This window comes from Schistocerca gregaria, chromosome X, assembly GCF_023897955.1.
Source record: "Schistocerca gregaria isolate iqSchGreg1 chromosome X, iqSchGreg1.2, whole genome shotgun sequence".
In the NCBI taxonomy this organism is placed as follows: Eukaryota; Metazoa; Arthropoda; class Insecta; order Orthoptera; family Acrididae; genus Schistocerca; species Schistocerca gregaria.
In genome coordinates, this window is record NC_064931.1 from 427,624,333 (window position 1) to 427,639,064 (window position 14,732).

The window sequence follows — 14,732 nt, forward strand, 5'->3', positions numbered from 1 at the left end:
TTTTCATTATTGTTAATCTTATGGCTCTTTTCTGTAGTTTGAAAACTTTCTTCATATGTAGGGTGTCCCATTTATCTTACTCATCTTTTTCTGGTGCGTTAAATAAAAAATTCTTTCAATGTTTTTTAACATCATTATGTAGTTCTTGCTGTGGGTGTATTTTGTATGCATCCCCACAGATGTATGTGATATGGGGTATAGGTTAAATTTTTTAAACGGAACCATGTAAGGTTTATTCGTGAATTCACTCACCCTCTCTAAGGGCTATTCAAAAATGTATCACACTGTACCATTTTAATCTCGAAACTAATAGGCATGGTTCAAATGGGTCTGAACACTATGGGACTCAACTGCTGAAGTCATCAGTCCCCTAGACTTAGAACTACTTAAACCTAACTAACCTAAGGACATCACACACATCCATGCCCGAGGCAGGATTCTAACCTGCAACCGCAGCGGTCGCGCGGTTCCAGACTGTAGCGCCTAGAACCGCTCGGCCACTCCGGCCGGCTAGTAGGTATGAAAATAATAAATTATAGATAACTTCTTTTAACTTAAATATCACTGCAGTGCATTTCGTTAACTAAATCATTTAACCTCTTCAAGACGCGTCTGAACATTTTACAAAATAACAATAAACATTGAATGCAACAATGCTGCAATGTACAGTAATTGGGTTTTGTTATTGCACAGTACTTACGACAATGCAGAAGAGGCATGGCCCTTTGTAGTAACTTTTACTATGATACTACTACTTCATGAAAAACAGAGTTTTTACGTCACATGCCCAAAATGGTGACCATCGGCATTCAAACGTAGGTCACTCGGTGAATGGAGGACGCCCTGCATCGTGCTACTGCTCCCTCTGTGATGGCTGTACAAGCATCAATAATTCGTTGCTGCATGTCCTCTAGTGTTGTTGGAAGATTATTGTAGACAGCATCCTTTACTGCTCCCCACAGAAAAAAAGTCCAGTTGTGTAAGGTCCAGAGATCGGGCAGGCAAACTAGCTGGCCCACCACGTTCAATCCAGCTACCAGTATATTAACGGTCCAGAATTCCTCGTGCTCGTAAGGCGCTATGTGCAGGGCTTCTATGAGGCTGATGCCACATGATAATTCTCTGATTCGGAGTTATGACGTCCAAGAGAACAGGAAGAGCGTAACTTAAAAATCGGGCATATTGTCAGCCGTTTTGGGTGCCATTTATAAGGAAAGGTCCGATAATGGTATCGCCAATAATTCCGCACCGAAAATTAACGTTACATGGACGTTACGTTGATGCTGTCGGTGCCAGCACGGATTGTTCATGGACCAATAATGCATATTTCTCATGTTGACAATACATTTGTTGGAGAATAACGCCTCGTCGGTAAAAGAACACCTGAGAAGCAATTGGAATTAGTCAGAAGTTGTTGCTTAGCCGACTGACAGAACTGAACCCTAATGTTGAAGTCATTTCCGTGAAGTTCTTTGTGTAAAAGAACATGGTAACGATGGAATTTGTGAGGTTGTAGAATGCGATGTGCACTTGTTTTCGAGACACCAATTCCATGACGAATTCGTCTGTGTTGATTTAAGGATTCACGGCTACGGCAGCGAGCACTGCGACCTCAGCAGTCTCGTCTGTTCGTGTTCTACGACGATTTCTAGGTCCTGCATTTAAACTTCCCGTTTCACATTGACGAGAAATGGGACGGCCAAACATTCAGCGAGAGGGTGATGGCTTGTCAGGGAATCGTTTGCTGTACGGTAGTTCTGCCTGTACAGAATTTCGCCTCCTACAAAAAATTAAACTACAGGTATGTACAGTAGAGCCCAAGATTGACATAATAACATAATAATCATAATGTTCTCTAACAATACCGAACATTAAAATGGAAGTTACTATATTGTTTCCTTTCAACGTGCTTTCTCCATAGATCAGCAGCATTTCGACCTTACCGTCATGCGCGTACGTCATACACCTTTACACAACAAAACTGTCTCCACAATGTGTACTACAGCGATGCAGTTACAATGTTACTCTTATGCCCGACTACACTGGTATTCAGTGTATTGTACGTTTAAGCAACAACAAACATGGCGCACACATGGCTGGGGGGGGGGGGGAGATAGACTAACACCTGTGTTTAAATGAGTCGAAAACCATAAACAAAACACGTACCTTTGCTACAGCACAACACTGGCTACGTAATGTGTACAATTAAGGCAGTAAACAGCTCGGTTTCTTCACAACCTGTGTACTTTTTATCGATTGCACATCTACGTTTTATCGGCAAAAATGGTATAGTGTGATTCATTTCTGAATAGCTCTTTACGAGTGTAAGTTTATTCTTGAATAAAATGTACATGGTTCTATTTAAAAAGTTTATCCTCTACCCTGTATCTCTTACGTATGTATAACGTACATATGTATAATCTCTTACATATGTATAACGTCAACAAGAACTACACAATTATGTTACAAAACATTGCTTGAAACAATTTTTGATTTAAGGCATCAGAGAAAAATTATTTTGGATGAGCAAGATAAATGGGACACCCTGTATGGTGCACTTGTTCCCCAGAAAAGATTTACGTAGCTATGAATTGAAAGTATGCATGAATCGTATGTAACTAAATGACTCTGGCTGTTACACACTGATGACAAGACTCTTAAGGACATAGCATGCTGAAACGTCCTGGTAGATTAAAACTGTGTGCCGGACCGAGACTCGAATTCGGGACTTTTACCTTTCGCGGACAAGTGCTCTACCATCTGAGTCACGCAATCACAACTCGTACCCTGTCCTCATAGCTCAAATGGTAGAGTTCTGCCGCGAAAGGCAGAGGTCTTTAGGTCGAGTCTCGGTTCGACACACAGTTTTAATCTGCCAGAAAGTTTCATATCAGCGCACACTCCACTGCAGAGTGAAAATCTCATTCTACATAACAGGCTGTTTACATTGCATTTACACGTATCTTTACGCGATCATACCACTTCATCTGAGAAATCGTATTCATTCTTAGAAATTTTGCGTTTGTTATGCAGTCTGTGGAGGTACAATAAACATTTAATTTAATATGTCCATTTCATGGCATTTGTTTTCTTTATGGTCAGTGTCACTTTATTGAGTATTGGCCAGTTTCAAACTTCGTTGAATGTTTCATTTTCTTTCTATACAAGGAGTTATCTTCTTTGATTAGTGATTATGATATTACTGTCACCAGCAAAGAGATTCCTTTACTGTTTTAAAGAAATTTACGCTTCTAGTTCCGTAGGACCACACTGGGAATCAAATCTCCAAGGTCATGGAACGTGTCAGTACTTGAACGTGCAGTGTAAATGTAATAACAGATAAAATAAAATGTTTATGAACCCAAAACAGACAAGCCATAAATTTAATTAAAGGCAATCAACAATATAACGTAGGAATCAGCTTCATTTTTAAATGAACTCCTCGACAGAATAGAAAGAGTGACCCATGAGGAAAGTATTCAGTCTGGATTTAAAAGTGCGTGGATTACTGTTAAGATTTTTGAATTCTTGTGGTAGCTTATTGAAAATGGATGCAGCAGTATACTGCACATCTTTATGCACAATATCCAAATGCCGACTGGATTTCTGCTTAGTATCAACTAAGTGAAAGCTGCTAATTCTTGGGAATAAGCTCATATTGTTAACAAGAAACGACAGTAAAGAATATATATATTGAGAGGCCAATGTCAGAATACCCAGATTAGCGAACAGGGGTCTACAAGAGGTTCACAAACTTACACCACTTATTGACCCAACTGCCCGTTACTGAAACAAAAATATCTTTTGACAATTGGAAGAGCTACCCCAAAATATAATACCATGTGAAATAAGCGAAGTAGATTAATTTTCGTGTCGAACGATCACTTACATCAGATACCGTTCGAATAATAAAAATGGCAGCATTAAATCTTTGAAGAAGATCCTGAACATGGGCTTTCTACAACAGTTTATTATCTATCTGAACACCTAGAAATCTGAACTGTTCACTTTCACTAACAATATGCCCATTCTGTGAAATTAAAACGACGGGTTTTGTTGCATTGTGTATTAGAAACTGTAACAGCTGAGTCTTACTGTGATTTAGTGTTAGTTTATTTTCTACAAACCATGAACTTGCGTCATGAACTGTACTATTTGAAACAGAGCCAGTGTTTCACATAACAAACTTTACCAAAACGCTACTGCCATCACCAAACAGAAATATTTTAGAACTACCTGTAATACTAGGGGGCATATCATTTATACAAATAAGGAAAATGAGTGGCCCTAACACTGATCACTGAAGCATGCCCCCTCCCCTCATATATCTGTGACCCACTCATACTCCATATTGCAGCCATTTTCAGCACTGTAAATAATAATCTTTTCTGTCTACTGTTAAAGTAAGAGGAGAAACGGTCATGAGCTACTCCCCATATTCCATAATATTCCGACTTCTGGAGCATTATTTTGTGATCAACACAATCAAATGCCTGAGTTAAATTAAAAAATATGCCTAGCTTTCGAACCCTTTTGTTTAATCCATCCGGTACCTCACAGGAAAAGAAAATATAGCATTTTCAGTTTTAAAACCATTTCTAAAGCAGAACTATACATTTGATAGCAAATTATGCGGTATAAAATGATCTGTTATCCTTATCCTTGTCAATAACTTTAGCAAACATTGATGGCATAGAAATAGGTCTAAAATTGTCTCCATTATCCCTCTTTATAAAGCGGATTTACTACTGAGTACTTTAATCGTTCAGGAAACTGACCATTCCGAAAGGAAAAATTAAAAATATGGCTATGTACAGGGCTAACATGTGCACGACAATACTTGAATATTCTGCATCATATGCATGAAAGTTCATAGTATTCAATGATTTAATTATTGACTCAATCTCTCCCTTGTCAGTATCACAGAGGAGTATTTCAGACATCAGTGTTGGAAAGACATTTTTCAAGAGAGTTATATGATTCCCTGTAGAAACTAAGTTACATTTAATTCAGCACAATGCTCAGAAAATGATTGTTAAATGCTGTACATACATATGACTTCTAAACAACAGAAATATTTTTACTACGAACTGACTTTATACCGTCGACCTTGTGCTGCTGACCTGACACCTCCTTCACAAGTGACCATATGGTTTTAATTTTATCCTGTGAATTAGCCGTTCTATTTGCGTACCACGTACTAGTAACATTTTAAGAACCTTACAATACTGTTTGTAATGGGCTACTGTAGCTTGATTGTGACTTCTTCTAATATTTTGGTATAATTGCCTACATGATATCCTTAGCCCACTAGTCAGCCACCCAGGCTGCGTTTTACTGCTAGTACTCCGTTTAGAATGTTCTATTGGAAAGCAACTCTCAAAGAGCATAACAAATGTGTTAAGGAAAGCATTATATTTGTCGTCTATGTTATAGACACTATAAACACCCTGCCACTCTTGTTCATTAATCAGGTTTAAAAAACTCTCTATTGCCACTGGATTAATTTTTCTACATAGTTTGTGACTGAATATAACATCTGTTTGAGTACAAAATCCTTTAGTGTTAAAATTTGTGCATTATCGCCTGAAACTAGTGGCTAACCATATTAGAAAGTCGCACAATATGGACAGAATCGGTCCTAATATGCGACCTTGGGGAACTCTTTTTGTAGTTTATTTTAATTCTGACGAGTGTATCACTAAGCTTTCAAGCCTCGTTTGTGTTATCTATATTACTGCTAAGACGAGAAGAGAGGTCTATGCCATGACATATACACTACATGAAGAATTAAAGGGTCATTTCTGTTCAACACAATCATTTTCCCCCATTGACAGGTAAATTCGTGAAATTTAGCTCAAATGTGCCGATAGCCTTCCTCTGTAATTATGCAAAACCGTGACGCTCCGCGATGTCATCCTTGGACGTTTCAATCAGTAAGGTGTCGATACATGCGAAAAAAAGAAGCCAGAGCTAATAAGTTCATGTGGATTGTAAGTTGGGTCAATGATGTAAAATTGGCACCACATATCACCACAGTTCTGCCCATCGCCACCATGAACGTGTCACCCAATGGGAAGGATGGCAGCCCCCTCACTCTTAACTACATTTCATCCCTTCTCTTGATGCCTCTTCAGTGGAGGTCAGAACTGTGATGCACAGCATTGAAACGATGCAGTGGCTGAGGAAAACATTTCAGACACACCGACGTTCAGAATCGACACGAAAAGATCTCAGAGGTGGCATAAAGGGCGTTAATATAGTGCGAGGTTGTACCGAGCGAGGTGCCGCAGCGGTAGCACACTGGACTCGCATTCGGGAGGACGACGGTTCAATCCCGCGTCCGGCCATCCTGATTTAGGTTTTCCGTGATTTCCCTAAATCGCTCCAGGCAAATGCTGGGATGGTTCCTTTGAACGGGCACGGCCGCCTTCCTTGCTCATCCTTCCCTAATCCGCTGAGACCGATGACCTCGCTGTTTGGTCTCTCCCCCCCCCCCCCCCCCCCCCCAAAAAAAATAAAAAAAATCCAATCCAATCCAATCCAATCCTATAATGCGAGGTACCGGGGTGGAGAAGAGTTTGTATCTCTTTAATTCTGGTGAACTTTGCATGAGAACTGGACATACACTCGACCCCCTCCTTACCTTCCACCTAACGCAGTATGTGCGCAATGGTAACGAAAGGAATAGATGGTGGACCCTGCTAGTTGGTAAAATAAGGAGTGCTCACTGACAATAATTTAATAAAAATCATTATCTACTCAGTAAATAAAAAGGGAAATTTCATTATAATGAACGACAGGAAATGGGATTCTACATCTATCTATGAAATGATATTACAATGTGATTTATTATAAATCAGAATACAAAGGTACTTGATTGTCAATAAAACAGGAGGCCATAGTGTAGGTTATACAGAACGATTATGAAATAAGAGTTGGCTCGAGAACAATGGGCTCGTACTCTCTGTGATGCAATAGATTAAAGATAGTGACTGGAGGTCCATGAATCAAATATTACTCTCCTGAATATAATGCACTATTGCGATTTGTAGTGAGAGCTCAAATGGAATCACATGGAGAAACAAGCAAGATGGACTTGTAGTAAAGACAGCGCGCGTAATGATGAGGGATTCAGTATAAAAATGGTAGGTCCTAGAATGTGGGAAGGCACAAAATACTGTAACAGTCCTGAAATCTGTAGCACGTTGTCAGTAGGCAGCGTTCTGATGACGTAGGCACCGACTTCTGCTGTGCAGCAACTCTGTTTCAACCCCTGGCCTCGAAGGCTGTCAGAGAATTCTAAGTTCTGCCGAAAAAGTGCGACTAAGTCGCAAGACCGCCCAACTCTGATGTAGATTAGATCCCGAATGCCCTGCTCTCGTGCAACGCAAGAGCGAAGCCAACATTGCTCAACTCCCTACTATCGTCGAAAACCGTGAATCAGCGTTCAGTACTGATTCCAAAATTCCCTCACACTGTCTCAGAACATGATTAGCGCGAATGGTGACCGTTCCCTCCAATTTCTAGCAGGGCTTTATGACGTCAACTAGCCTCAGATTAAGTTCACTAATCATGCCTCTGGTCTTCAGGTGAGGGCACTGAACTTGCCATTTAGCTGGCTACGAAAACAACATGCCTAGACCACCGGTCATCTGGCGCCAGACGCGCCCAGCAGGGCACAGTCAACAAGTATTCTCAGAATCATGAGGACAATGCAGTCAGTCGGTGCCAGCTGTCTTCATTCAGGACGCGCCGGAACAGTAAACGCATAAACTGCAGCGACACTCAGACGTCTCGCAGGTCGTTTCGCCCTGCATACAATAGGTGAAACTCGACCTGCGTCAATCGTTCGTCCAAGCGCTTAAGCCCATTGATGTACGACCCTCTCAGTATTCGCAGAAGTGCAGCCCCCAACCGGAAACGTAGAGTGCCGTGTCTTCCGGTGCTCGCCTCGCACAGGCCGCCCAGGTAAGTAACCCAACATACATAGGAATCGTGTGAAAAGTATTTTTAGCTCTGAGTACAAGTACTCTCATTACAATAACCTTATTCGGCCTGTTACCACCATGCAGTGACATAAAACATTAATAAAATTGACGAAAATGAGGGGCGACATGCCAAAGAGTGTATAGAACCTCTCAGTGAAACCACCCCTTCCCGTGAGGTATTATTCACTTTGCGGTTGAAACTACAGTTTGCAGTGTGATGTGCAACAGAACGGCATTCATGACGATCTTGGACAATGCTGATACTTCCATAGGATTTAATTCTTCCCTAGGGATATCTTGGGGCGGCAGCCTCACTGAAAATGATCTGAGCCATGTATGGTTTAGTTCGACCGCAATTTTTACTCTGGTATACAGGGTTGAATCACTAGTGCTTTATCAAAACCATTCGACGAAAGTCGAAGGTTATGTGAAGTAGCAAAGGGAGTTTATGCTTTTGGTCCCTCCTGTTACACACCCTCCTGTGGTGTGATCATGGTGATACATGGACATATGCATGAATAAAATGGAAAAGGGTCCTTGTAAGGCCCCCTCATTCAGCAACAGCCTCAGCACCACCTTTGTTGAACAGTTTAAAGATATAGCTGTACAGAGACAAGTCATGACTGATTTCTAGGCACCTGCAGGCAGGCATTCTCCTTGACACCCTACAACTGAGTAGCGCTACGCTGCTTGGCATATGGGGTCTGAGGGATGTCGAAGGGTTGCCTGCCTACAGGCACCAAGGAATCAATCAGGGATTTCTCTGTGCAGGTATATTTTTAAAGAGGTCAACGAAGGTGTATAGATGGCACCAAGGGTATTACTGATCCAGGCGGTTTTAAGGCAAAACCTCGCCATTTTGTTCACACACATGTCAATGTTGCAACCCCTCTGATCACGCTACAGAATGTTGCTTACAGGGAGCGCTAAAAAACGTATGAACATCATTTGCTACTTTGGATAACGTTCAAATTTCGTCGAATCGTTATGACCGGAAGCTGGTGGTTCCACCTTGCATACGACAGCAAAGATTGCAATTGTACAACATTCCAAGGGGGCCAGATAAAGTGGAGAACACCACTGTACGTGATCTGGCCCCACCTGAGTCCTTATAGAAGGGTTTAATTGTCCGGAGGGTGTCATCAGTGACAAAGGTTTCTAGAATGCCATTCTTTTGCTCACTACACTGCACAGTGTTGTTTTAGACTGCAACATATGTCTCAATGAACTTCCATAGGGAAGGGGTGGTTTCATTGGCACACTTTATTCCAATCGCCGAGGTCTTTTTGTGTCGATTCTGGGCGATTATGTCTGAAATATTCTCCTCAACCACCCGTACTAAACCACGTAATTTCAACGCTAGGCGTCTCGGTTCTGACGTTCACTGCAGAGGTGTCAAGAGAACTGGTTAGATGTGGATAAGGGGGGGGGGGGGGGGGGGGGGAGACGGGGTCCCGTATGACACGTCCACAGTGACATCTACATCTACATGACTACTCTGCAATTCACATTTAAGTGCTTGGCAGAGGGTTCATCGAACCACAATCATACTATCTCTCTACTATTCCACTCCCGAACAGCGAGCGGGAAAAACGAACACCTAAACCTTTCTGTTCGAGCTCTGATTTCTCTTATTTTATTTTGATGATCATTCCTACCTATGTAGGTTGGGCTCAACAAAATATTTTCGCATTCGGAAGAGAAAGTTGGTGACTGAAATTTCGTAAAAAGGTCTCGCCGCGACGAAAAACGTCTATGCTGTAATGACTTCCATCCCAACTCGTGTATCATATCTGCCACACTCTCTCCCCTATAACGTGATAATTCAAAACGAGCTGCCCTTTTTTGCACCCTTTCGATGTCCTCCGTCAATCCCACCTGGTAAGGATCCCACACCGCGCAGGAATATTCTAACAGAGGACGAACGAGTGTAGTGTAAGCTGTCTCTTTAGTGGACTTGTTGCATCTTCTAAGTGTCCTGCCAATGAAACGCAGCCTTTGGCTCGCCTTCCCGACAATATTATCTATGTGGTCCTTCCAACTGAAGTTGTTCGTAATTTTAACACCCAGATACTTAGTTGAATTGACAGCCTTGAGAATTGTACTATTTATCGAGTAATCGAATTCCAACGGATTTCTTTTGGAACTCATGTGGATCATCTCACACTTTTCGTTATTTAGCGTCAACTGCCACCTGACACACCATACAGCAATCTTTTCTAAATCGCTTTGCAACTGACACTGGTCTTCGGATGACCTTACTAGACGGTAAATTACAGCATTGGGTAGATTTGTGTTGATATTTAGTGCCAACATGATACCATTATCACAACTCACGTGAACTTCTGAGCTCTGGCCAGTTTTCTGCATGCATCGACAGCTTGCTGTCTGAAGCGTACCGATCCTGAGGGCACCATACTTTTTGCACCAGTACAGAGTAATGTTTTAGGTACCCTTGAGCCAAATTTCACACTTTATGTTGCAATGTGAGAAAATGACAGGTTTCAAAAAAGTATTTGTAAAGTGTGTATTAGCCTCCCATAATTTACAAAGTATTCAACATCAAGAATGTGAACAAACATTCGATTTTATTATTCTGCTTGTATTAGAAAGGCATCCTTTCTCCTTGAAAATAAAGATCGCGAGGCCATGGGAACTATTCCATGATGGTCAAACTTCACTAGGTAAGGTGACTTCATACTGCGTGTCCCAACTTTAGTTACAACAAGATACTCATCAGAGCGATTGTTGCACCACAGGAGAATATTTGTAAACTTTAAGAGTAATGAGCCTGTGTGCCAGGACATGAGAGAGGCTTTTAACAAATATATCTTTTGGTATTTATTATTGGCAGTTCCTTATCCCTTGTGTCACTCAGTGTACCGAAAAAATGACTCAAAAGAATTTAAAAAAGTAAGACAGCTGTCTTAACAGCAAGCTATAGGATAGTCGCATTTTACAAGCTCACGACGTAGACTTCATATCAGTGTGCAAAGTAAACTCAACTGTTAATATCCTACGAACTAAATACTTGCATCATTTCTGAAACGTTCGGAAGAAGAGATGATGAAGATACATTACTATTACTGTATTGCGTTTATTCCGTGTGACGATGAACAAAAAACCGTACACAAGTGCGTAATTTTATGGTGTTTGGGAGATGATTTACCAAGCTGTGGGTTGAGAGCCCACCGCTATCAAGCAGTTAAGCGGACACTCGAGGTTCCTCATTTATGGTACCTGGTCAGGGGAAATTGGCGCTGAAGATGCGTTAGATGCTGAGTTTTGTGACAATGATGTGGATCAACAGCTTTAACCACCTCGCAGTTAATCGATGAAATGTCATTATGTTATTAATAAACGAGAAACCCTTGTGAAAACCGAGTGAGGTGACGCAGTTGTTAACGCACTGGACTCGCAGTCGGGAGGACGACGGTTCGAACCAGCTTCTGGTCATCCTGATTGATCTTTTCGGTAATTTCCCTAAATCGCTTCAGGCAAATGCCGGGATGGTTCCTTTGATAGGGCACGGCCGATTTCCTTCCCCATCCTTCCCTAATCCGATGGGATCGATGACCTCGCTAGTTGATCCCGTCCCAAAATCAACCAACCAACCCTTGTTATCTCAACAGACGCATGTAGAGACTCGCTTGGGGAGTATTGTTAACGGATCGTACTTTAGCATATCCTAGGAACGAGGATAGTTCCCTAACATCAGTGTTTTTGTAGGCGACGTGAGAGTGGAGTGGTTCAAGTGAGACATTAAGAAACAATGATTAGAATCAAGAATTGATTATTTGTATAGGAAATGTAGCTACTTCTGAGAGGCGAACGTACGAAAGAACGTAGGAATAGACATAGGTTGAAAAACAGATGACACAGTTTAAATAGAATGAATAAATTCTGAAAAGTGAAACTGAGGTAATAAGGAAAGGAATAATAAAGAACCTTACTACGAAGACGATAAATTCTTTATTAGTAATATAGTAACTACGAAATTCGAGAATTATCACATAATGAATGTTAAACTTTGAGTTTTATGTTTCACTGTATACAAATCGTCTTCACATTAACTCCCTGGCTCCCTGTATTTAGTCCTCTACCACAGCAGACAGTTCTTATTGCTAGAGTAAAGTATACAAGCGCAATTATGAGATGGGAGTATATACTGTCTGTGTCCTGAGAATCAATCAATCTTTTTGATGGTCCTTGTAGGATCCTGTGAAAGCAAGTAAGAATTACGAGAAATCGAGCAGTGGCAGTCGGTGGTTTCTGGAGAATGAGCCAAGTGAAGCCTCACCGCAACCTACATGAGTTTATACAATTGTCAGTCGTGTTATTGATGACAAGAGTTACATCCAAAGTATCTGAACCTATGTACAAATGTTTATCCACGTTTACCCAACAAAAGAAAATTACGATGAACCACAGGAATATCCGTTATACCCCTTATAGAATGTTTTCAGTGTATTGTTTAACTGCTAATCTTCATAGTAAAAAAGTCTAAAGGAATAAAATCTCTTCTGTTTCAGATCGGAGAAGTAGCTGTAGACAATGATATCCATGGAACACTTCGATTGTTAAATGAACAGTCTTCAGGTACCAGCAACTCCACGAGATCCATCCATGACGTACAGCTTGCAGAAATACTTCCTCCCAAAACAAACTGTCTCTGGTCAATCTCAGTTTTGCTACTGTCTTACAGTATTAATGTACTTCTGATAACCATAACATTGGAAATGGGCAGGCGTTTTCTCCCATTAAGTTATGTTATATTATCGGTATCCTGTCTATATTTGTTAATTATTTACAATTACTGCATTAATAATGATTCAGAGATGATTCTTCTTAAGAAATAACTGACACATAGAGAAGTAATTTTGTAATAGTCTCAAAAATTAGAACATTGCACGGCACATACTTCACCATATTATCTGTAAATTTAATGTAATTGGTAACGGAGTGTATGCCGCTATTGAAATACTTGCAGAGTGTGAGGTATGAATGGCTTATAGCCTTCAGGAAGATGATTTGCAGAATTTTGTGAATTGTTTAATTCCAGTAGCCTAAGTTAAAGTTTATTCAAATGCAGTTGTTTATGTTTCAGTTAGTGGTTTAATGTGTTTTGCTTTTGAGCATTCTTATAAAAATAATCCAACGAAATCATGTAAACTCACCTATTTATACATAAGTAAAATATTCAGACATATATTAAATAATTTGACTTAACATTTGGAAATGATTATGTTTCAGATGCAAGTTTTCTGTACAAGCCTTATTGATATATACATTCACTGCAACATCTGATTCAGTACGTGTTCAAGTAATTACCCAAATACACTCCTGGAAATTGAAATAAGAACACCGTGAATTCATTGTCCCAGGAAGGGGAAGCTTTATTGACACATTCCTGGGGTCAGATACATCACATGATCACACTGACAGAACCACAGGCACATAGACACAGGCAACAGAGCATGCACAATGTCGGTACTAGTACAGTGTATATCCACCTTTCGCAGCAATGCAGGCTGCTATTCTCCCATGGAGACGATCGTAGAGATGCTGGATGTAGTCCTGCGGAACGGCTTGCCATGCCATTTCCACCTGGCGCCTCAGTTGGACCAGCGTTCGTGCTGGACGTGCAGACCGCGTGAGACGACGCTTCATCCAGTCCCAAACATGCTCAATGGGGGACAGATCCGGAGATCTTGCTGGCCATGGTAGTTGACTTACACCTTCTAGAGCACGTTGGGTGGCACGGGATACATGCGGACGTGCATTGTCCTGTTGGAACAGCAAGTTCCCTTGCCGGTCTAGGAATGGTAGAACGATGGGTTCAATGACGGTTTGGATGTACCGTGCACTATTCAGTGTCCCCTCGACGATCACCAGAGGTGTACGGCCAGTGTAGGAGATCGCTCCCCACACCATGATGCCGGGTGTTGGCCCTGTGTGCCTCGGTCGTATGCAGTCCTGATTGTGGCGCTCACCTGCACGGCGCCAAACACGCATACGACCATCATTGGCACCAAGGCAGAAGCGACTCTCATCGCTGAAGACGACACGTCTCCATTCGTCCCTCCATTCACGCCTGTCGCGACACCACTGGAGGCGGGCTGCACGATGTTGGGGCGTGAGCGGAAGACGGCCTAACGGTGTGCGGGACCGTAGCCCAGCTTCATGGAGACGGTCGCGAATGGTCCTCGCCGATACCCCAGGAGCAACAGTGTCCCTAATTTGCTGGTAAGTGGCGGTGCGGTCCCCTACGGCACTGCGTAGGATCCTACGGTCTTGGCGTGCATCCGTGAGTCGCTGCGGTCCGGTCCCAGGTCGACGGGCACGTGCACCTTCCGCCGACCACTGGCGACAACATCGATGTACTGTGGAGACCTCACGCCCCACGTGTTGAGCAATTCGGCGGTACGTCCATCCGGCCTCCCGCATGCCCACTATACGCCCTCGCTCAAAGTCCGTCAACTGCACATACGGTTCACGTCCACGCTGTCGCGGCATGCTACCAGTGTTAAAGACTGCGATGGAGCTGCGTATGCCACGGCAAACTGGCTGACACTGACGGCGGCGGTGCACAAATGCTGCGCAGCTAGCGCCATTCGACGGCCAACACCGCGGTTCCTGGCGTGTCCGCTGTGCCGTGCGTGTGATCATTGCTTGTACAGCCCTCTCGCAGTGTCCGGAGCAAGTATGGTGGGTCTGACACACCGGTGTCAATGTGTTCTT

The 14,732-nt window shown here is 42.2% G+C and overlaps 1 protein-coding gene across 1 annotated transcript in view; it reads left to right on the plus strand.

The window, feature by feature from the left end:
• The window catches only part of LOC126299586 (uncharacterized), a 48,708-nt gene extending 35,519 nt beyond the window's left edge, over positions 1–13,189 (plus strand). The window contains exon 6 of the mRNA XM_049991597.1: positions 12,524–13,189. Coding sequence (XP_049847554.1) covers positions 12,524–12,850 — 327 coding nt within the window. The 3' untranslated portion in view covers positions 12,851–13,189. The remainder of the gene's footprint in view (positions 1–12,523) is intronic.
• Positions 13,190–14,732: the final 1,543 nt, after the last annotated feature.